This window comes from Oncorhynchus tshawytscha, linkage group LG13 (genome assembly GCF_018296145.1).
Source record: "Oncorhynchus tshawytscha isolate Ot180627B linkage group LG13, Otsh_v2.0, whole genome shotgun sequence".
In the NCBI taxonomy this organism is placed as follows: domain Eukaryota; kingdom Metazoa; phylum Chordata; class Actinopteri; order Salmoniformes; family Salmonidae; genus Oncorhynchus; species Oncorhynchus tshawytscha.
In genome coordinates this window covers 13,288,844-13,312,367 of record NC_056441.1, presented here as the reverse complement: position 1 = coordinate 13,312,367, position 23,524 = coordinate 13,288,844, and the positions used below count along the sequence as shown (strand labels likewise).

The 23,524-nt window shown below is 40.9% G+C and overlaps 1 protein-coding gene across 9 annotated transcripts; it reads left to right on the top strand.

The window, feature by feature from the left end:
* Positions 1–7,514: 7,514 nt before the first annotated feature.
* stm (starmaker) lies at positions 7,515–20,440 on the top strand. Of its 9 annotated transcripts, none has more exons than XM_042295196.1 (22): positions 7,515–7,670; positions 8,462–8,523; positions 9,068–9,091; positions 9,538–9,603; positions 9,712–9,753; positions 10,827–10,862; positions 10,981–11,034; positions 11,692–11,730; positions 12,028–12,066; positions 12,344–12,382; positions 13,406–13,567; positions 15,372–15,404; positions 15,530–15,595; positions 15,699–15,764; positions 15,993–17,096; positions 17,489–17,527; positions 17,680–17,736; positions 17,859–17,912; positions 17,998–18,057; positions 18,716–18,781; positions 19,470–19,551; positions 19,653–20,440. In XM_042295196.1, exons 1-21 carry the CDS (start codon positions 7,660–7,662, stop codon positions 19,496–19,498), a joined length of 2,148 nt encoding a protein of 715 aa, XP_042151130.1. In that variant the 5' UTR covers positions 7,515–7,659; the 3' UTR covers positions 19,499–19,551; positions 19,653–20,440. The 9 variants fall into 9 exon arrangements, with proteins under 9 accessions (XP_042151130.1, XP_042151129.1, XP_042151132.1 ...); XM_042295195.1 differs by having other exon boundaries at positions 11,686–11,730; XM_042295198.1 differs by lacking the exon at positions 12,028–12,066 and having other exon boundaries at positions 12,338–12,382.
* The last annotated feature ends 3,084 nt before the right edge of the window (positions 20,441–23,524 follow it).

Below are 23,524 nucleotides of genomic sequence, written 5' to 3'. Positions count from 1 at the left end.
GCATGTTTGTATTTTCTCCAAGGTTTTTGTAGGGACCCAATTCTGAACTGAATTCAGAAAAGGATGTAGCTACTATAAAGTTCAGCTAGTATGTCCCATATGAAGTTTGAGTAAGCCCATCCGTACACAGTTCATCAGGTGGGGGCATCACTGCTGCCCCCTGCTGCTCCTGGGAAGTATTGCTGACAAGTAAGATAAAGTGATTCCATTGATTCTTTCCACTGAATTTAGTAAGACGGCATTTGAATACAAATTAAACAAGGGTGAAGAACTAATATCATAATCACACATACTAAATCAAATGAAGAGCTACTGTTTTTATATTTGTATTAGGCCTTCTTAGAGACCAGGTCAAACACAAACTTCAGAAAGGTTTATTGCTCACTGAGGGCTGTAAAATATAAAAAGGCAAACCAGTTTCTCTCTGCCTGACTTCACCATCATTAAACACGGACACTGAGGTAGTTACGATTAGTGCCTGGGAGGGGGGCATTAGTCAGAACTAACTGGTAACTTATTTTCTCTCAGGCTGGAGGCATACCTCAACCACCCAACACGGTTGCTATGGACACCCAACAACAAGAACAGGGGTAAGGTGTAGTATAGTAGTGGGATTTCGACCATGTCCCAGTCAGTTAGGCCTATAGAGAAAGAGGTGGGACTCTTGTTAACCAATACCATTTATTATGTTAACTCTTCTGCAGGATCTGGGGTTTCCAAGTCCTGAGTAATCTCTCTTACTCTCATTAAGAGCAGTTTGCATGCATTCCACTGGCTTCCAACTGGGAAGAAAACAGTTGAGGAAACCGAGCAATGAAAAGAGTTTGTCTGGCTAGCTTGTGCTTTCACTGAATGTTCTCCATCTTCTAACAGAGGTGTCTGTCTTCGAGATTTACCTTTCTCTTTTTTAGTGGATCTCTCATTTAACCTCACTTTGTTGTTGTCTATTTTCTGGGTTTTCTGTCCAGGCCTGTGACTGTAGCTTTATAGGGCATGGCTACTGAAGGGTATGGCGTGCAAGCAGTCAGCTAAAGGAACAAGCCTTTCCTTATGACACTGCACATTCACAGGCAAGGACTCTGTTTCCAAAGAGGGATTAGCTATACAGGACTGGTTTTCAAAAGAGGGATTTCTACAGCTCATATATATGCACATTTATCATTTGTTCCTGGTCTCAGCCATGATCACAGAGAGAACCATGACAATACATAATGAATTCCATAAAAACAACCACCCTTCATAGGTCACAGTGTTATTTTTAAATGTGATAAAATATTTGGTATGGCCCTTCCAAATGGGCACAAACAATGTTCTTTCCACGTCTTTTCAACAAAGAAAAAAATGTATGTTTTTCATTCTTAGGACATTGAAACAACATGGAAAATGAATTGGATTTGCAAAAAAAATCATAATTATCGTAAAGGATGTTTTTGCATTTTTGTTTTTTATTCACCCAACTTTGAACCGAAATCCAATGACATGGTTCACATGTTGGTCGATTTCACTTTGAATATACTTTAGTTGACAACTCAATCAAATTGACGTCTGTCAATACATTATTAATACAAAGTAAATATATTGAATTCAATGCAAAAAGGTATGCTTCAACAGTATTGATGCTTAAGTAAATACACTGCATTCATTGCAAAGAGCTATACTTCAAGAGTGCTGACTCATACGTCAATACTTTGCATTCAATGCAAAATAGGTGGTGATAAAGCTGCAATGAGTAAATTCGTTTCCTTTTTGATGACATTACAACAATATATTTGAAAAACACAAAATAGATACAATCTGGCAAGTTCCTCTCTATTTCCAGTCAACACTTGCCTAACCTGGAAGTCCCTTGACATAGTAAATTATTGTCTGACATTGATGTGGCAAACATAGCCGCTAACTTTACAATGGCTTGCAAAAGTATTCACCCCCCTTGTCATTTTTCCTATTTTGTTGCCTAACCAGGAAGTCCCTGGAATTAAAATGGATTATTGGGGGGTTTGTATCATTTGATTTACACAACATGCCTACCACTTTGAAGATGCAAAATATTTTTCATTGTGAAACAAGCAAGAAATAAGACAAAAAAACAGAAAACTTCAGCGTGCATAACTATACACCCCCCAAAGTCAATACTTTGTAGAGCCACCTTTTGCAGTATTTACAGCTATAAGTCTCTTGGGGTATGTCTCTATAAGCTTGGCACATCTAAGCACTGATATTTTTGCCCATTCTTCAAGGCAAAACTGCTCCAGCTCCTTCAAGTTGGATGGGTTCCGCTGGTGTACATTCATCTTTAATTCATACCACAGATTCTCAATTGGATTGAGGTCTGGGCTTTGACTAGGCCATTCCGAGACATTTAAATGTTTCCCCTTAAACCACTCAAGTGTTGCTTTATCAGTATGCTTAGGGTCATTGTCCTGCTGGAAGGTGAACCTCCGTCCCAGTCTCAAATCTCTTGAAGACTGAAACAGGTTTCCCTCAAGAATTTCCCTGTATTTAGCGCCATCCATCACTCCTTCAATTCTGACCAGTTTTCCAGTCCCTGCCGATGAAAAACATACTTACAGTATGATGCTGCCACCAAGCTTCACTGTGGGATAGTTTTCTCAGGGTGATGAGAGGTGTTGGGTTTGCGCCAGACATAGAGTTTTACTTGATGGCCAAAAAGCTCAATTTTAGTCTCATCTAACCAGAGTACCTTCTTCCATATGTTTGGGGAGTCTCCCACAAGCTTTCTGGCGAATACCAAACGTGTTGCTTATTTTTTTCTTTAAGCAATGGCTTCTTTTCTGGCCACTCTTCTGTGAAGCCCAACTCTGTGGAGTGTACTGCTTAAAGTGATCCTATGGACAGATACTCCAATCTCCGCTGTGGAGCTTTTCAGCTCCTTCAGGGTTATCGTTGGTCTCTTTGTTGCCTCTGATTAAGGGGGCTGAGAACGCACCCTTGTGGGGCCCCATTGTTGAGGATCAGCGGGGTGATATTGTTTCCTACCCTCACCACCTGGGGGCGGCCCGTCAGGAAGTCCAGGACCCAGTTGCACAGGGCGAGAGATTAATGACGAGTTTGGAGGGTACTATATGGTGTTGAATGCTGAGCTGTAGTCGATGAACAGCATTCTTACATATGTATTCCTCTTGTCCAGATGGGTTAGGGCAGTGTGCAGTGTGATTGCGTCGTCTGTCGACCTACTGGGGTGGTAAGCAAATTGGAGTGTGTCTAGGGTGTCAGGTAGGGTGGGGGTGTTATAATGTTCCTTGACTAGTCTGTAAAAGCACTTCATGATGACAAAAGTGAGTGCTACGGGGTGATAGTCATTTAGCTCAGTTACCTTAGCTTTCTTGGGAACAAGAACAATGGTGGCCCTCTTGAAGCATGTGGGAACAGCAGATTGGGATAAGGATTCATTGAATATGTCCGTAAACAAATCAGCCAGCTGGTCTGCGCATGCTCGGAGGACGCAGCTGGGGATGCCGTCTGGGCCCGGCAGCCTTGCGAGGGTTAACACGTTTAAATGTTTTACTCACGTTAACTGCAGTGAAGGAGAGCCCGCAGGTTTTGGTAGCGGGGCGTGTCAGTGGCACTGTATTGTCCTCAAAGTGAGCAAAGAAGTTGTTTAGTTTGTCTGGGAGCAAGACATCGGTGTGCGCGACGGGGCTTGTTTTCTTTTTGTAGTCCGTGATTGACTGTAGACCCTGCCACATACCTCTCGTGTCTGAGCCGTTGAATTGCAACTCTACTTTGTCTCTATACTGACGCTTAGCTTGTTTGATTGCCTTGCGGAGGGAATAGCTACACTGTTTGTTTTCGGTCATGTTTCCGGTCACCTTGCCCTGATTAAAAGCAGTGGTTTGCACTTTCCGTTTTGCCCAAATGCTGCCATCAATCGACGGTTTCTGGTTGGGGAAGGTTTTAATAGATGCTGCGGGTACAACATCACCGATGCACTTGCTAATAAACTCGCTCACCGAATCAGCGTATTCATCAATGTCATTGTCTGACGCTATCCGGAACATATCCCAGTCCACGTGATAGAAGCAATCTTGAAGCGTGGAATCTGATTGGTCGGACCAACGTTGAACAGACCTGAGCACTGGCGCTTCCTGTTTCAGTTTCTGGGAGCAACAAATTGGAGTCGTGTCAGATTTTCCGAAAGGAGGGCAGGGGAGGGCTTTGTATGCGTTGCGGAAGTTAGAATAACAATGATCCAGGGTTTTGCCAACCCGGGTCGCGCATTCGATATGGTGATACAATTTAGGGAGCCTTGTTTTCAGATTAGCCTTGTTAAAATCCCCAGCTACAATAAATGCACCTTCGGGATATGTGGTTTCCAGTTTAGATAGAGTCAAATGAAGTTCTTTCAGGGCTGTCGATGTGCCTGCTTGGGGGGATGTACACGACTGTGATTATGATCGAAGAGAAGTCTCTTGGCAGATAATGCAGTCGGCATTTGATTGTAAGGAATTCTAGGTCAGGTGAACAAAAGGACTTGAGATCCTGTATGTTGTTATGATCACACCATGTCTCGTTAATCATAAGGCATACACCCCCATAACTATAGGACTGACAAGAGCAGGGTCAAAGATCAAGCACTGATCTCTATCTCTCTAGCCAAGTTGAAAACCTTGGATCTTGAATCTGCATTAACACATTTGTCAGTATGTTTAAACTGGAATGTTGTTGAAAACGTGTAAGGTCATACCTCACACTTGATAGTCCACACCCATGTTGGGAAGTTATCTGTTATTTCAAATTGTATTGTTGAGGACCTTTCAAAAGCCAACTAGTGAACCACTGAATATGGATAAATATGTCATCTGACACCATTGATATTGAAACCCACTTTAATCCATTCTACCACAATATCTTCATTGCTCTGTTTTGTCTAATCACAAGAGTCCGACAGACTCTATTTTGTCATTATACAACAGCATCCCTCCTCAACAGATCAGCTTGTTCCATCAAAACTGAACATTAAACAAAGGCGTTTGATTGGGTCTGCTACCTCCCTTATTTACAGTTAAGCTTTTTTCCTGAGAGATTTCAATAGATTGAATTGTAATACGATGCAATTCATTTGAAATGCCAAGCAAGCAACCTGGTAAGCAAATACCTGAGTTCACTCCCATGTTCATTCACTGAAATGTTGTGTGACTGAAAATAACAAGGAATGAGGACTATTGAGGTGTTCTGAGAAATCTCCCGGGGGTTTCCAGGCATCGAGAATCAGGAAGAAGCAAAGGAGAAAGAGAAAGATATCAAATGCTTATTTGTTACACAGGCTAACTAATTGACTGTGTCGAAAAGCTTAGTCCTACCGCCCATTATAGGGTGGAAAAGCCCCTTCTGAAAGATAGCATCTGTACCAAGCTTATTAATGGTACTGAGTCATATAACCTCTTAAATGAGCCTCTACAACCTGACTATAGCTCTTTTGAATTGTCTGCAATTTAGGCCCACTAGTACAGGATGGAAAGACCCTTCTTAGTCAGATATGGAGGACTCATTGTGGGCCGTTGCCAACACAATGCTAAACTGAAGACCCAATGAAGCTAACAGCAGGGGGTTAATATCAGTGGAAGCTAGCTAATAATCTATTATTCTGTTACACCAGTAATCTATTATCTTTATCTCAGTGATCACCTATTCACCCATTTCCCATACAAACGGTTAGCATTAGCATCAGATTAGCATCTGAAACAGTCAATCCCCAATCCTCAAAAGAGTTTAATCTGACCAGAGAAGACCCATTATAATCCTGCCAGTGTGGTCTCTTGCATGTGAAAATGTCATATCTGACTGTTTTCATCAGGTTAGTAGAAGAGTTTTTTAGTTGTACCAAAGAAACGTTCTGAAAATCATGCAATAACAGTTTTGGTTGGTTCGTTCTCTTCAAATGCAGCTTATAAAAGTTGCCTCAGAGTGTGAGTGTAAGTCTCTGATGCAACTTGTTTGGTGTGAAATGATAAGGTTGATAATGTAACAACTGTTTGTCCATAGTGATAATACTAAAGCTCTCCGTGTTTATCTTTACATCAAAGTCTTAAAACGTAGCACGCTGAATAATAATCATCACTAATGAAGTGAGAGTTGAGTGGGGGGGAATAAAGTCACAGACTATCACAGAGGAGCATAACGACTGTTAGAAGTCTTCATTAAAACATTACAAAGCTTTAAACATGTTACAAAGCTCGTAAACATGGAAACATCAAGGCACACTATATGCCTTGATGTCTGTGTCATGTTCTCTGTTTCAACCATTATAAACCTCATGAACAGATTCTCTCTACTGCTTTAGGAAAACGAAGAAAGACTGAAGGTTTCTCAACAATATCATTTTCCCAACAAAGGATTTGAGGAAGTCTTTTTAGTTGTTGTTGAAGCAACCCGTTCAACACAAACACTGAGTATACAAACATTGAGAACACCTGCTCTTTCCATGACATGGCCTGACCAGGTGAATCCAGGTGAAACCTAGGATCCCTTATTGATGTCACTTGTTAAATCCACTTCAATCTGTGTAGATGAAGGGGAGGAGACAAGTTAAAGAAGGATTTTTAATTCTTTAAACAATTGAGAATTGGATTGTGTATGTGTGCCATTTAGAGGGCGAATGGGCAAGACCAAACATGTAAGAGCATTTGAATGGGGTATTGTAGTAGGTGCCAGGCTCACCGGCTTGTATCAAGAACTTCACGCTCAATAGTTTTCCATATGTATCAAGAATGGTCCACTACCCAATGGACATCCAGCCAACTTGACACAACTGTGGGATGCATTGGAGTCAACATGGGCCAGTAACCCTGTGGAACACTTTCAGCACCTTGTTGAGTCCATGCCCCAACGAATTGAGGCTGTTCTGAGGGCAAAAGGAGGTTCAACTCAATATTAGGAAGGTGTTCCTAATGTTTGGTATGCTCCATGTATATTAAATTAAAGTGATGAATCCTGTGCCATTGTTCGTTCCATAAACTTCATAAATAGCCTGTTCCTCTACTGCTATGAACTCTCAGATCAGAGGGGGACGGGGTTAGTGTGTAAGCTATGAGTGTGTGTGAGGGGCTGAGGGTTTTTAAAGAGAGATATGGGGGTAGATTCAGATCAGAGGGGACTTTAGAACATGAGCTGTTTGAAAACACAAAGGTGTGAGAGCCTCACGATCAACCCTGTTTTAAACTAGTTTAATGCTAGCTGTTCTTCTGCAACGCCTCTGTCAATTCAATTCAAAGGGCTTTATTGGCACGGGAATGTAAACATAAAAATATGCCAATGCCAAAGCAAGTGAAATTGACAATAAACAAAAAGGTAAATAAACAATCAGAAATTAACAGTAAACGTTACTGCCTACGGCGACCTCTCTCAATAGCAAGGCCACACTCACTGAGTCTGTAAATAGTCAAAGCTTTTCCTAATTTTGGGTCAGTCACAGTGGTCAGGTATTCTGCTACTGTGTACTTTCTGTTTAGGGCCAACTAGCATTCCAGTGTGTTCTCTGTCTGTCAGTGTGTATCTGTGGCTCACAGGCTCTGCCCCCTAGGAGCAGAGGGGGTCGTGAAAGTATAAAACCTCTTGGGCTCCCTCCAGCCAGACTGTAGACCTACTGGAAACTATAGAGACACCTGAGTGTCGCCCCACTGGCTAAACTATCCCGTCACAATGCTGTCACGGTAAGTGAACACTAACACAAGGGTGGCTTGCATTGGGTATTTGGTTTTGACTTACGTGTGTACTGGAACTTTTAAAATGACACAATCTATTTGGCATATTTGGACAGCTGTATTCTTGGGGGAAGTGTATTTGTTAGTCTACCTGTAGAAGGAAACTTGAGACGTTTAGACCTGCTGAGGGTATTTCAATGATAGAGAGAGTCGAACCGTTTAATTCATTGTTTTTGTGGGATCGCAATAGCTTGGCAATGTGTGTGTCATTTTTGTTGTTGTTCCAGATTTCCTTTTTTCTTGTTCAATCCTAATCTTCAATAACAATAACTTTACAACTGATATCAATGATGATACTGGTACAAGATAAAGTGACGGGACTCTAAATAGTCTTTAAAAAGATTTTGAGAATTTACCTTTAAAGTCAAAATAGTTCACAATAATCCTTTATTTGACTTTTCATGATATTAAAAGATGAAAAGTATATCATGTACCAACATATCATTGATTCATTTTTTATGAACTTTTCATTGATAATTCATTATCCATAATATATATTGAACATAAGAACATCCATAAGATACTTGGCATTGCTGCAAGTTACACATATTCTTATTATCATGTAATGAGCAGGGGAAAAAACACAGTTCCTCCTACCTGCTTCCATTCAAATACTCTTTTTCCTTTTCCACTGCCACTATGACCTTAAGATGGCTTCTGGGAGAAGTCATTACATCTGTTTGACTAAAGTATTGTTTTAAAAGTGACCAGTTCTATCTCTGTGTTCTTCATTCTAACAGAACGTTGATTGTTCCTTTGATCTTTGCTATGGCTGGTCTTGCTCTCTCAGCCCCCATTACTGGTAAGAAAACATTCAATTAAACCTTCTGTTAAATCTTAGAAATGTTGGGGAATTTAGAATATTTCCATCAGTAACTACAGCTTAATAATAATGTACATTTTTTATAATAGGTGAACAAGATGTCTAGAGACGACGGTTTCCATTTTAGTTTAATTTCAGTTTCAACGCAAATGACAAAACATGCTTCACCTTTCCAGTTATCCAGTCTGTAAGCTACTATAAGCTACTCTAAGCTACACTGCAAACATCAAGTGAGCAAACATCTCAACCAAAATGACCATTACATTATGTTTAAGGAGGCCTTTGCAATGTATATGACGACCTCCATCCATCCCATTGAATCACAATGGGAGTCCTCTGCTTCTCCACAACGGTAGTGTAATCAGAACCCAGGTCACTCTGTGGAGACACAAAAGAGGTCTGTTCTCTTGTGCCTGATGTGGGATAGAGAGAGAAGTAGGGTGGGCCTTACATATGGTCTATTCAAATGGAGATAAATCCCCAAACCACTAATCATGCTCCCCTATGCATCTTTCATTTGCAGATGGAACTAAGGGAGATAATGACGGTAACGTGTAATTTGTGTTTTATCATGACGTTCATAATTACCACAACAGTTAGAAAATTACAGGCTAATAAGCTTTGTTAATTATAAGTAGTGTATACACATGAATGTATTTGTATTTAGTCAGAAGTGATGTTTATGATGGAACAATGACACCATTCATTGTGCTGTGTTTCAGAGAGAGCTGCTGCTTTGCTAGAGCACCTTAATGTTAAGCACACTGACAAGCCCTCCAGTCAAAGCCTACACACATAGGTCACATATGGATCGCTTCCGACATGTGCTTTGTCTTCTGATTTCATTTACATTCATTTTCAAAACACTGGACTGAAACCAGTGTTGCATGATTGGATACATTAAGATATTGAGTTTTATAGTTTGGTATTGGCTTAGCTGGGTGATCATTGGCAACTGACAAAATGGGTGCTATGATACTTTTCTGGTCTCAGGTGCCAAAGATGGCGAAGGCCCCACTGGCAGCCCGGTAGTTGCAGCAGCAGCTGGAGACTCTGTAGGTTTGTATTGACTCCAATGTATCTCCTACCCAATACCTAGTTAAACACACCAGGTATGTACCATTTCATACCGACGGAAACTAAACAGAAAACCTCTGTTGTTCACAGGGACCACAGATGCGACTGACTCTAGTAAAGAGCTGGCTGGAGGTATGAGTGGCTAGGTTTGGGGACTGGGGGAATCTGTCTTTCTATCAAGGAAGAAGTGTATGATGTAGAATCAACTCAACTCTCAAGGAAACCAACTCTGTAGATTAGAACAATAATTACGATGGTGATTCCCCCTGAAAGTAAAAACCTTAACTTCACAGTACCAGTGAAGGACGTTCAACACGAGAGAATTCAAAACTGAGCTGTTGATCGTGACGCTAATTTGTTTTTAGGTAGCAGACAACATGGGCCTGCTTTGAGACTATCATGGAGACACTTAACTATCCTCTATAGAGGAACTGTAATATTGGACACTCACATAAACCTGTATGTATACACTATAACAACAGTACCCATGAAACATATCTAGACTATTGCTTTCTAGACCAGACATGAGTAAATTGTCATAGTTTCACCTGTCCCCAGAGAGCGGCAGAGACCGCCCTAGAGACTACTATGACACTCAGGTGTTTTCTGTTAATAATTATGATTCCCTTTTAAGTGAGGTGTGTTTTCTGTTACCCTTTGCAGAAGCTTGATTTGTTTTCTGTGTGCGTTGTCTCCTTAGTAGTTATCGAGTCTTAGTGTTTGTTGTTTTCCCAGTTTTACATGGTACCTACTGTTGAATGTTTCCCAGTAAAGTATTTACATTTCTTCTAAACCAAGGGTTCCTCGATTGGTTCTCTTCTCTGCTCCTGGGTCCTACCTCATCATGCCCCATAAATGTGTCAGAGTCTGACTATTTGCTGTGGGCCATGCTGAAGGTTTAGACAGATGACAGAATAAACCAAAGGGTTCTCAAATCCATGCCAAAGTTATATCAATTCCCCAAACCTTTTCATGCCATAAAACATTTTACTTACTGCCTTCTTCAAACACACATTCTATAACATCCACTTTAAACACTATTTGAAAGACAGTAAGCCCAATCAAAATCATTTACCAATTAAAGAATATAGTAATATTGATCTTGTCCAGACCAATTTTATTACTGAAGAGTCCATGGCTAAAACAAGTTCAATGGCCAGACGACGAACTCCAACTCACCCAATGTTTTCTTCTTCATTTATCAGATGTGAGTAGCAGTGATACATCCACAGACACAAGCAGTGAGTCACCAATTGATTTGAATGGAAATGAAGCACACTGACTACTGGGGATTTCCTGATAATTACAGTAATGGTGACTTCAATGACAGCATCAAAGTCACCCGTCCTTGTCTTCTAGATGGAGATACCAGCGTGGAAACCACAGGCAGTCCTGATGCCCCTGATGCCCCAGGTGAGGCCTAGGAGTAAAATACACAAAGGTCAAATGTCAAAGATAAGGGTTATGGCCAAAGGTCGAAATCATTCAATAAGAATGAGCCGGTTGACGTTTATTGTCATGAGTCTTGTCCTGGAGGAAGAACTGAGAAATTCCCACTTAGATTGGCAAGCTGCAAAGATTCATCACGAAAAATGCTAACCAGCTGGTCAAAATATGTGAAAGTCCCTGTTGATGATGAGGATTTGTTATTTCAATTCATGCAGTAAAATATTTTTTGCCCAGGCGAGTGCGGCATGCTGTCACGTGCTGTGCCTTGAAGTGCACATAAAATATATACATTACCGTTCAAAAGTTTGGGGTCACTTAGAAATGTTCTTGTTTTTGGAAGAAAAGCAAAAAATGTTGTCCATTAAAATAACATCGAACAAGGACATTTCTAAGTGATCCCAAACTTTTGAACGGTAGTGTGTATATACTTCACCTGCATGTCCACTGTAATGTCACTCCGAATTGGATAAAGCTGTGAGAGACAAACTTTAGCCTTATATCTACTGTCAACAAAAACAATGGCCAAAATGTTGTATAGTTGTATAATCAATAACAAGGTAAGAAATTACACAGTATTTTCATACCTTCCAATAACACTAATGTTATTATGTTAAGATGCAGCTGAAGCAGCAGGCAGCCAAGATACAACTGATGCAGCTGGTGAGTGAAGCGATAATGTCATTATGTTAAGATGCAGCTGGTGAGGGAAGCGATAATGTCATTATGTTAAGATGCAGCTGGTGAGTGAAGCGATAATGTCATTATGTTAAGATGCATCTGCTAATGAAGTTAAGATGCAGCTGAAGCAGCAGCCAAGATAAATACAACTGATGCAGCTGGTGAGTGAAGCGATAATGTCATTATGTTAAAGATGCAGCTGGTGAGTGAAGCGATAATGTCATTATGTTAAGATGCAGCTGGTGAGGGAAGCGATAATGTCATTATGTTAAGATGCAGCTGAAGCAGCAGGCAGCCAAGATACAACTGATGCAGCTGGTGAGTGAAGCGATAATGTCATTATGTTAAGATGCAGCTGGTGAGGGAAGCGATAATGTCATTATGTTAAGATGCATCTGGTGAGTGAAGCAATAATGTCATTATGTTAAGATGCAGCTGGTGAGTGAAGCGATAATGTCATTATGTTAAGATGCAGCTGGTGAGTGAAGCAATAATGTCATTATGTTAAGATGCAGCTGGTGAGGGAAGCGATAATGTCATTATGTTAAGATGCAGCTGGTGAGGGAAGCGATAATGTCATTATGTTAAGATGCAGCTGAAGCAGCAGGCAGCCAAGATACAACTGATGCAGCTGGTGAGTGAAGCGATAATGTCATTATGTTAAGATGCAGCTGGTGAGGGAAGCGATAATGTCATTATGTTAAGATGCATCTGGTGAGTGAAGCGATAATGTCATTATGTTAAGATGCAGCTGGTGAGTGAAGCGATAATGTCATTATGGTAAGATGCAGCTGGTGAGGGAAGCGATACATTTTGAGAGATGTTCTTGCCACCCAAGGCCACAGCTTCCTCATTCTTTTGTGTACAACAGCTACTTTTACCCCCAGAAAGTCTAAGCACAGCTGGGTACAACAGCTACTTTAGTCAAAACAAAGATACAAAGTGAAACACAAATTCTTCAAGAGTTATTATACATTGTACAAAATGGTAGTTAGAGGTGACGCTTGGATCCCCAATTCCCCCTTCCCTGATACATGTGTAAATATTGTACTATAAATTGTGCCTTTCAGTATTATACTTAGTGTCTTCAGAAAGTTGTCATACTTATTCCAAATGTTGTTGTGTTACAGCCTGAATTCAAAATGTATTTTTTTATTTTTTTTATCACCCAGCTACACATAATGACAAAAGTGAAAACATGTTTTTAGAAAATGTTGTAAATTTATTGAAAATATAATACAGAAATATCTAACTTACATAAGTAGATATAAGTACATAAGTACTCATACCCTGAGTCAATACTTTGTAAAAGCTCACCGATTACACCTGTGAGTCTTTTTGGATAAGTCTTTAACCTCTACGGGACGGTTGAGCTAATGTAGACTAATGTGATTAGCATGAGGTTGTAAAGTAACAAACAAAAAATCCCGGGACATAGACATGATGACAGTGAGAAGGTGTCAGCAGAGGTTTTGGGTAAGACATTTTCTCTCTGAATTCCTTGTTCAATAACCAAGCTCTGACTTCACTGATCATCAGAACATAGTATCATTATAGCTGTAACAAACATCATCAGTGTAATAAACATTGCTATAAACATCAACAAGCAGACTTAAAATATATAATACATCTATGTTGCTTTAAATTATGATTTCAGAATCAGCAGATGTGGATAAGTCTCCAGAAGATGACTCCACAGAGTCTCCAGAGAGTGATTCCACAGAGTCTCCAGAGAGTGACTCCACAGAGTCTCCTGACAGTGACTCCACAGAGTCTCCTGACAGTGACTCCACAGAGTCTCCTGACAGTGACTCCACAGGTAAGTGTTAAAAACAGACTGATTCAAAACCAAAATCTGTAAGTTAAAGTACATGGCAGCTGGTGAAGATAAAGACAGATGAAAAACATGCCAAAAATACGAGGACAGTATGATGTGGAAAAGTGCACAGTACCCAACATTAACGTTGGAGATACACATCTAAGAGTATTTTTCTTTGTCCATCAGATCAGTGTTTCCCAACTCCAGTCCTCAAGTACCCCCAACAGTACACGTTGATTCAACTCATTGAGGTCTTGATGATTAGTTGACACGTTGAATCAGATGTGCTTGTCTGGGGCTACACCAAAATTGTGTGCTTTTGGGGTTCTAGAGGACTGGAGTTGGGAAACTGCATTAGATGGCAATAAAGAAGAAAAACAGTCAGATGATGCCTCTGAGGATAAGGGACTAAAGACTTGGATTATGTATCTACAAAAATAAATACTTGGATTCTGACATTAACTAATCATAACATGAGGCAGGTGAACTCCTTGCTGAGAAAGACAAAACATAGTTATCTTCACAGTATTTTCAATAGGAAGCGCTGGCAGTAAAAAAAAGTTCCTTTGTTTTGGTCGTGAAGAACTAGAACCGTCGCAGTGCAGTAGGTCATCCTCTGTCATTCCACAGACAAGGACGACCGGGACGATGCTGTAAATACCGTCGTTAATACTGTACGCCCCCCCCTCAAAGCATTGATAAATAGACAATACATGACCCTGTCTAATACTGTACGCCCCCCTCAAAGCATTGATAAATAGACAATACATGACCCTGTCTAATACTGTACGCCCCCCTCAAAGCATTGATAAATAGACAATACATGACCCTGTCTAATACTGTACGCCCCCCCCTCAAAGCATTGATAAATAGACAATACATGACCCTGTCTAATACTGTACGCCCCCTCAAAGCATTGATAAATAGACAATACATGACCCTGTCTAATACTGTACGCCCCCCTCAAAGCATTGATAAATAGACAATACATGACCCTGTCTAATACTGTACGCCCCCCTCAAAGCATTGATAAATAGACAATACATGACCCTGTCTAATACTGTACGCCCCCCTCAAAGCATTGATAAATAGACAATACATGACCCTGTCTAATACTGTACGCCCCCCTCAAAGCATTGATAAATAGACAATACATGACCCTGTCTAATACTGTACGCCCCCCTCAAAGCATTGATAAATAGACAATACATGACCCTGTCTAATACTGTACGCCCCCCCTCAAAGCATTGATAAATAGACAATACATGACCCTGTCTAATACTGTACGCCCCCTCAAAGCATTGATAAATAGACAATACATGACCCTGTCTAATACTGTACGCCCCCCCCTCAAAGCATTGATAAATAGACAATACATGACCCTGTCTAATACTGTACGCCCCCCCCTCAAAGCATTGATAAATAGACAATACATGACCCTGTCTAATACCCTCAAAGCATTGATAAATAGACTGACCCTACTGCCCCCCTCAAAGCATTGATAAATAGACAATACATCACCCTGTCTAATACTGTACGCCCCCCTCAAAGCATTGATAAATAGACAATACATGACCCTGTCTAATACCCTCAAAGCATTGATAAATAGACAATACATGACCCTGTCTAATACTGTACGCCCCCCTCAAAGCATTGATAAATAGACAATACATGACCCTGTCTAATACTGTACGCCCCCCCCCCTCAAAGCATTGATAAATAGACAATACATGACCCTGTCTAATGAAAACATGATTAGGTACTCATAATAAAACACACAATGAACTTTGTGTTTCTTTTTAAGATGAAGTGTTGACAGATGTGCAAGCTGACTCTGGTAAGTATGAAGAACAACGTCAAGGTTTTCATCATAATGTTGTACTAGACAGGTTCATTGGCAATACAACGACATCAAATAATAGGTTGCGAAAGTTTGATTACATAAATCATGTGTGATTGTAGACGTGACCAGTGATGACACGGAGCAGGCCATGGAGACAGACAAAGATGACGACAAGAGTGACTCAGGTGTGCTAAATTGAAATTTCTGAACTGGATATTCATTGTCTGGGAAACTGTCATTTGAGCCATTCTACCCATCAGTTGGTCATAAACCTGTTATTTTCTTCAGCTCAAGAGGATGCAGATGGGAAGGATACTGCAGGTGAAGAAGAAATGTTAGATAATGACTCTGCAGGTGAGTCTGCTCATTGAAGGTTGTGCATCTCTCACCCACAAAGGGTCATTATAGGGAAGGTCTCTCTACTGTTGTCCCCCAGGGCTCAGTACTATGACCTCTTTTGTTCTCACTACTGGTGTCCCCCATGACCTCTCTTGTTCTCAATTGGTTCAGAACTACATATTCTATGTCATATACCGTAATAATTAATTACCAGAATGTCTAAACACTGTCACTTTTCTGCAGATGCTGCCACAGACAAAGACGATAGTGATGAGGATAAGGACATTGAACTAGATGGTAAGGCTCCTGCAGAAGAGAAGGACAGCGCAGAAGACACAGAGACAGAGGAAGCGACGGACAGCGACAGCAAACAAGACGACGCAGACTCAGACACTAAGGATGACAAGCCAGACAAAGACGACAAGAAAGACAGCACAGATGACAGCAAAGACAGCGACAGCTCAGACGACCGCAAAGACAGCAGCGAAGAAGAGGCCCAGGTTCCGGAGGAGGAACCAGAGCACCAGGAAATAGAAGAAAAGGACAGAGAGAGCCAACAGGACACCTCAGAAGAAAACGACAAGCCAGACAAAGAAGATGAGAAAGACAGCGACAGCTCAGATGAAAACGACAAGCCAGACAAAGAAGATGAGAAAGACAGCGACAGCTCAGACGAAAACGACAAGCCAGACAAAGAAGATGAGAAAGACAGCGACAGCTCAGAAGAAGATGAGAAAGACAGCGACAGCTCAGAAGAAAACGACAAGCCAGACAAAGAAGATGAGAAAGACAGCGACAGCTCAGAAGAAGATGAGAAAGACAGCGACAGCTCAGAAGAAAACGACAAGCCAGACAAAGAAGATGAGAAAGACAGCGACAGCTCAGACGAAAACGTCAAGCCAGACAAAGAAGATGAGATAGACAGCGACAGCTCAGACGACAGCAAAGACAGCAGCGAAGCGGATGTCCAGGTCTCGGAGGAGGAACCAAAGCAGCAGGAAATGGACATGAAGGAGAGAGGTGACATGGGGGAAGAGCAGGCCAGCCCTGAAGACAACATCAAGGAGGGAAGCCCTGTAGGGAGCCAAGACTTTGAGCCTCTACAGGATTCGGAGGAGGAGGCGGAGATGGAGTCAAAGGAGGAGGGGAAGCTGGAGGAGGCGGAGAAGGAGGAGGAGGAGCTGGATGCGGAGATGAACCTAGACACAACAGAGTCCGACAGTAAGGAGGACAGTAAGGATGACAGTAAGAATGAGATCAAGGATGAGAGTGAGGATAAGACTGAGGCTGACGCAGACTCCAACAGTGAAGAGGACACTGATGATAGCATGATGAAGGAGCCCAAAGGTGCGGTTACCACTACTAAACCATAGAAATGTAGCTAATAATTAGGCCATAATGAAATGTACATATGTGATTCCCTGTAAAATGGGCTCCCTAGTGGCCCAGCGGTCTAAGGCACTGCATCTCAGTGCTAGAGATGTCACTACAGACCCTGGTTAGATTCCAGACTGTATCACAACCGGCCGCAATTGGGAGTCCCATAGGACGGCGCACAATTGGCTCAGCGTCGTCCGGGTTTGGCCGGGGTAGGCCATCATTGTAAATAACAATTTGTTCTTAACTGACTTGCCTAGTTAAATAAAGGTTAAATAAAAAAATATAAAAGCACTAAGTACTATATTGTGAGTGGTAATGGTACCATATTGTGATAACTGAAACATCGCTTTCTGATACAGATTCTGATGATGCTGACAAAGATGACAAGGATGCCTCTGGTATGTCAATCTATCTTGCATGTCACTTGATCCCCTTTCTTGTTAATCAGCTGATCCATGCAGCACTGAATCAAAGAGCCTGGAGTAATTTGCATGAAACGTTCCATCATTTCATACTATTTCTCGATGTTATGCACATTTTCTTTTCATAGACTCAGAGGATGACAAATCTGAATCTGATGCAGAGCCAGGCACAGATTCACACAAAGGTTTGTTTCCTCTTATCCTGAATCATATCAGCTGTGCTTTCAAATGGCTTGGTCTTTAGCTGTTGTAAACGTTCTAATTAATTATTGTGGGTCAACATCATGTATATTAATCTGGTCTTTAGATGAGGATGAGACCGACGAGGATTCCCATGATGTGTCAGAGTCCATGGCGAAAGGTTAGTCAAAGCCATACAAACAAACATTCACATTTGAATAATTTAAATAGTAAAATAAAGTCTGTTTCGTGTTTTTTCCCCTCAGATGACGATATGGGTGATGATGACATGATTGGGGCAGAAACAATGGCTCCAGATTCAGAAGGTAAAGAGCAAAACTGACTTACATCTTTGGGTAGTTACCAATGAAAGGCCCCATCATTCTAAGGCTTCCTCGACCAGGGGAGGAAACAGTGCATGTGTGTGCACCAACCAACTCAGTCAATGTGCCATGAAGTAAACATATATTTTGTCCCTGTGACTTCTCTGATCAGATGTCTGTTTGTATGAACAGAGACAATGAAGTCTGATCAGATGTCTGTATGTTTGAACAGAGATAATGAAGTCTGATCAGATGTCTGTTTGTATGAACAGAGATAATGAAGTCTGATCCGATGTCTGTTTGTTTGAACAGAGATAATGAAGTCTGATCAGATGTCTGTTTGTATGAACAGAGATAATGAAGTCTGATCAGATGTCTGTTTGTATGAACAGAGATTACATCTCACAACATTATGCAGACACACACACACACACACACACACACACACACACACACACACACACTCTTAGCACTGTGCAGGGAGTTATCTGACTGACTCATTTATCCAAACACATGAGGTACAATGACAAGTATGAGGAAGAGAACAACACAAGGATGAAAGAACGTTAAAAAAAGACATATAAACCTGCATACTGGGAGCACTTAACAGAGCTTTACTGGGAACAGTGTGGATTGGAATAAACATCCTTTTCTCCCTCAGATGTTCCAGCTGACATTCTGGACCAACCAGACCAACAGGATTACATGACACAGGGTGCCTCTCACGGTAATGTCAGCAGAACATTATGATCCACCAAGCCACATTAGCACATTAACATATCATATATGCAATTTAGCAGACACTTATTTTCCTCAAATAATCTGTACCCACACACATTGACTCAGTACCGGTACCTCCAGTATTTTTTTATTTAACTAGGCAAGTCAGTTAAGAACAAATTCTTATTTACAATGACGGCCTACCAGGGAACAGTGGGTTAACTGCCTTGTTCAGGGGCAGAACGGCAGATTTTTACGTTGTCAGCTCTGCGATTCAATCTAGCAACGTTTCGGTTACTGGCCCAACGCTCTAACCACTAGGCTACCTGCCATCCCGTATATAGCCTTGTTATTGTTATTTTATTAGTGTTCTATTAATTTTTACTTTAGTTTATTTAGTAAATATTTTTCTTAACTCTTATTTTTCTTCAAACTGTATTGTTAGTTAAGGGCTTGCAAGTCAGCATTTCACAGAAAGGTCTAACACCTGTTGTATTCGTCGCGAATACAATTTGATTTGACTTACAGTCATGTGTGCTAACATTTTACTTGTGTACATCTCGCATCCGTTTCAGACATATTTAACCCGTCTGTCACTCTCTGACATAGAGAGAGATGGAGGGGATCCATTATACTGTATGATGCTTTCAGATTGTATTCACTTCTATGTACTGTATATCTCATTTTGTTTACAGGCGCTGATGCACCGGCAGCCCAGTCTTAGCCCTGTGGGTTGAGGCCACATGACGCTGTGAATGGAATCAGACAGTTTGATAGGTAGCTAAAGCCATATCCATTGATTTGTACTTACTATAAGTGGAGAGGTACATTGTACATTGAATAATTTTTTGACTTCATTCCATCTCTTTTCATTGCAGTCCCATCATGGTGAATCCCACTTAAAAACCTGACAAGTCCTCCTGTAGTCATGACAACAAACAGCGTAAAATAAACTTACGTTCCTTACGTTCCTTAACCCTTTCTTGCCACGCAAAATGGTGAAGGTGTCAATGGGGATACAATTAAATTATTCTACTGTTTTGGTGTACATTACATTTTTACCCACTTTTTGACTGCATTGTTGTTTTTTTGGCATCTCAAGGGTAGTTTAATATTTGATCATGGAGAATATATATTTTTTCAACTTTGTTTTTTGTTAAAGACAGTTTATTTAAGTTGTGACATCATCATTATACAAGTTACACCCCTTATCAACTAGCGTGTTGATAAAATGGTCAACATGTTGCCTTACAATGCCCTTGAAAAAAACAGAAGTCTGTTTTTTTAAGATAGCATTCAGTCATTGTAGGTTTGCTAGGTTTCTGCAGGTTGTGGGTTACTACAGTTTTCCTCTTGCTTTCATGTGATGCATTGCTGTCTCAGTCCTTGACAGAAAGCTCAATTGGCACTTTTTCCTTAACCGATAATGGCTGCTACATTTGAAAAATAACTCCTACTGGCTCAGTTCAACATTCATTTTAAAGTTATGAGAAACGAAGGTTCTTTATAAAAAAAAAGAAGTGTACATACAATGTCTTTGATTAAGTATAATTTACATTGGTTGGACAAATGGTAAAATAACAATTGCATAGACATAATAAGAATTTAATTTCATAACTGTATGCACACAGGGGGAAAATCTAATAAATATTGAGTTGTCAGATCATTTTGGGGGGGCGAGTTTGTTGGGATAAAAAGCAGTATGTGTGTGTTTTTGTGAATGTGTAAAGGATGTGCTGATGAAACAAGAAGCAAGTAAGAAGCCTACTCACCGACTACCAGGACATTACAATAATATCAACTATAAATAATATGATAATACAATGAACAAACAAAATATAATGTCATAATAATAATCAATGGAGTTACATTGTGATACATTGACAATTGAAATACAGACACATGTCAAGTTCAATACTAGCGTACAAAGTCCTACATCCAGGGTCTGGGATAATATACCACATTAGTAACCAACATAGCAGATAACCTTTTCAGACATTGTAACACTACAACAACACTGAATAACAACACTGTAATAAAAGAGATTATGCCAATGATGACATGAAGAAGAGGTGTTAAGTGCACTGGCCTGGTAGCAAACACTGTATAGCTACAGGTAAGTCAGGGCCTGGTGCCACACATTTCTCCTAAATGGTATCTTGAGATACCATATTCCATCAATTGTTTTTCATGTCTTCCAGTATATACTGTTCAAAACTCCTATTTCTGACAAACTTTTCATTGTGGATGGATGAGTATTTCCAGGTAATGATATTCCTTTGGCCTTTTTTTCTTTCAATCCAACAGTGTCACTGTGGCTTTTGTCTTATAAGAAAGCATCATGGCATTGCTTATTTCCTCGTTCCTTGGCCCTGTTGACAAAGCGAGCCACTTTGTGGTGGTTTCTGAAAGTGGCGCAACTGTCCCAGCGTCCCGGTAAAAGGACGGAAATGACCAGTAAGAGATAGATGTACAGAACACACGTTTATTGCAACACTCAAGACATGCACACACACACACACACACACACACACACACACACAGCAAACAGGATGTGGACTAGGTGGAAGTGAAAGTGTTGTAGTGTAAGAGATTTACGGTCAAAGATGCCCTAAATACCAGTCAGGGAATCCAGAAGAAGCATTGTACATGTGGATGTGAGTTGAGGTAGAGGACAGGAATTTCTTGAGGTTATTTCAGCCTGTCCTTGAGACAACTTAGAGTTCAGGGACCAGGTCAGCTGACTCTGTTCTATGGCAACCTGGTCCCTAACACACACTGTAGTTGTGAAGTGGCCTTTCGGCAGCAGGACAATAGACTCAAGGCGTCTGCATGCTTCCCAACCGAAGCAATTCGTAGGAGTTTGTGCATATATTATGACGACGTTGATTTACAGTGCCTTGCGAAAGTATTCGGCCCCCTTAAACTTTGCGACCTTTTGCCACATTTCAGGCTTCAAACATAAAGATATAAAACTGTATTTTTTTGTGAAGAATCAACAACAAGTGGGACACAATCATGAAGTGGAACGACATTTATTGGATATTTCAAACTTTTTTAACAAATCAAAAACTGAAAAATTGGGCGTGCAAAATTATTCAGCCCCTTTACTTTCAGTGCAGCAAACTCTCTCCAGAAGTTCAGTGAGGATCTCTGAATGATCCAATGTTGACCTAAATGACTAATGATGATAAATACAATCCACCTGTGTGTAATCAAGTCTCCGTATAAATGCACCTGCACTGTGATAGTCTCAGAGGTCCGTTAAAAGCGCAGAGAGCATCATGAAGAACAAGGAACACACCAGGCAGGTCCGAGATACTGTTGTGAAGAAGTTTAAAGCCGGATTTGGATACAAAAGATTTCCCAAGCTTTAAACATCCCAAGGAGCACTGTGCAAGCGATAATATTGAAATGGAAGGAGTATCAGACCACTGCAAATCTACCAAGACCTGGCCGTCCCTCTAAACTTTCAGCTCATACAAGGAGAAGACTGATCAGAGATGCAGCCAAGAGGCCCATGATCACTCTGGATGAACTGCAGAGATCTACAGCTGAGGTGGGAGACTCTGTCCATAGGACAACAATCAGTCGTATAATGCACAAATCTGGCCTTTATGGAAGAGTGGCAAGAAGAAAGCCATTTCTTAAAGATATCAATAAAAAGTGTCATTTAAAGTTTGCCACAAGCCACCTGGGAGACACACCAAACATGTGGAAGATGGTGCTCTGGTCAGATGAAACCAAAATTGAACTTTTTGGCAACAATGCAAAACGTTATGTTTGGCGTAAAAGCAACACAGCTCATCACCCTGAACACACCATCTTCACTGTCAAACATGGTGGTGGCAGCATCATGGTTTGGGCCTGCTTTTCTTCAGCAGGGACAGGGAAGATGGTTAAAATTGATGGGAAGATGGATGGAGCCAAATACAGGACCATTCTGGAAGAAAACCTGATGGAGTCTGCAAAAGACCTGAGACTGGGACGGAGATTTTTCTTCCAACAAGACAATGATCCAAAACATAAAGCAAAATCTACAATGGAATGGTTCAAAAATAAACATATCCAGGTGTTAGAATGGCCAAGTCAAAGTCCAGACCTGAATCCAATCGAGAATCTGTGGAAAGAACTGAAAACTGCTCTTCACAAATGCTCTCCATCCAACCTCACTGAGCTCGAGCTGTTTTGCAAGGAGGAATGGGAAAAACTTTCAGTCTCTCGATGTGCAAAACTGATAGAGACATACCCCAAATTACTTACAGCTGTAATCGCAGCAAAAGGTGGCGCTACAAAGTATTAACTTAAGGGGGCTGAATAATTTTGCACGCCCAATTTTTCAGTTTTTGATTTGTTAAAAAAGTTTGAAATATCCACTTCATGATTGTGTCCCACTTGTTGTTGATTCTTCACAAAAAATACAGTTTTATATCTTTATGTTTGAAGCCTGAAATGTGGCAAAAGGTTGCAAAGTTCAAGGGGGCCGAATACTTTCGCAAGGCACTGTATATTTTTATTATCCCTTTTTCTCCCCAATTCATAGTTACAGTCTTGTCCCATCACTGCAACTCCTGTGGGGAGTCGGGAGAGCTGAAGGTCGAGAGCCATGCGTCCTCTGAAACACGACCCTGCCAAGCTGCACTGCTTCTTGACACACTGCTCACTTAACCCAACCGCACCAACGTGTTGGAGGAAACACAGTGGTGAGCATGTCAGCATGCATGTGCCCGGCCCGCCACAGGAGTCGCTA

Excerpts from the sequence above, each read along its gene's own strand:
- stm (XM_042295195.1), top strand. Across the intron at positions 9,604-9,711 it reads AGCAGCTGGAGACTCTGTAG|GGACCACAGATGCGACTGAC; the intron begins GTTTGTATTGAC and ends TGTTGTTCACAG. Across the intron at positions 11,035-11,685 it reads TGATGCCCCTGATGCCCCAG|ATGCAGCTGAAGCAGCAGGC; the intron begins GTGAGGCCTAGG and ends TATTATGTTAAG.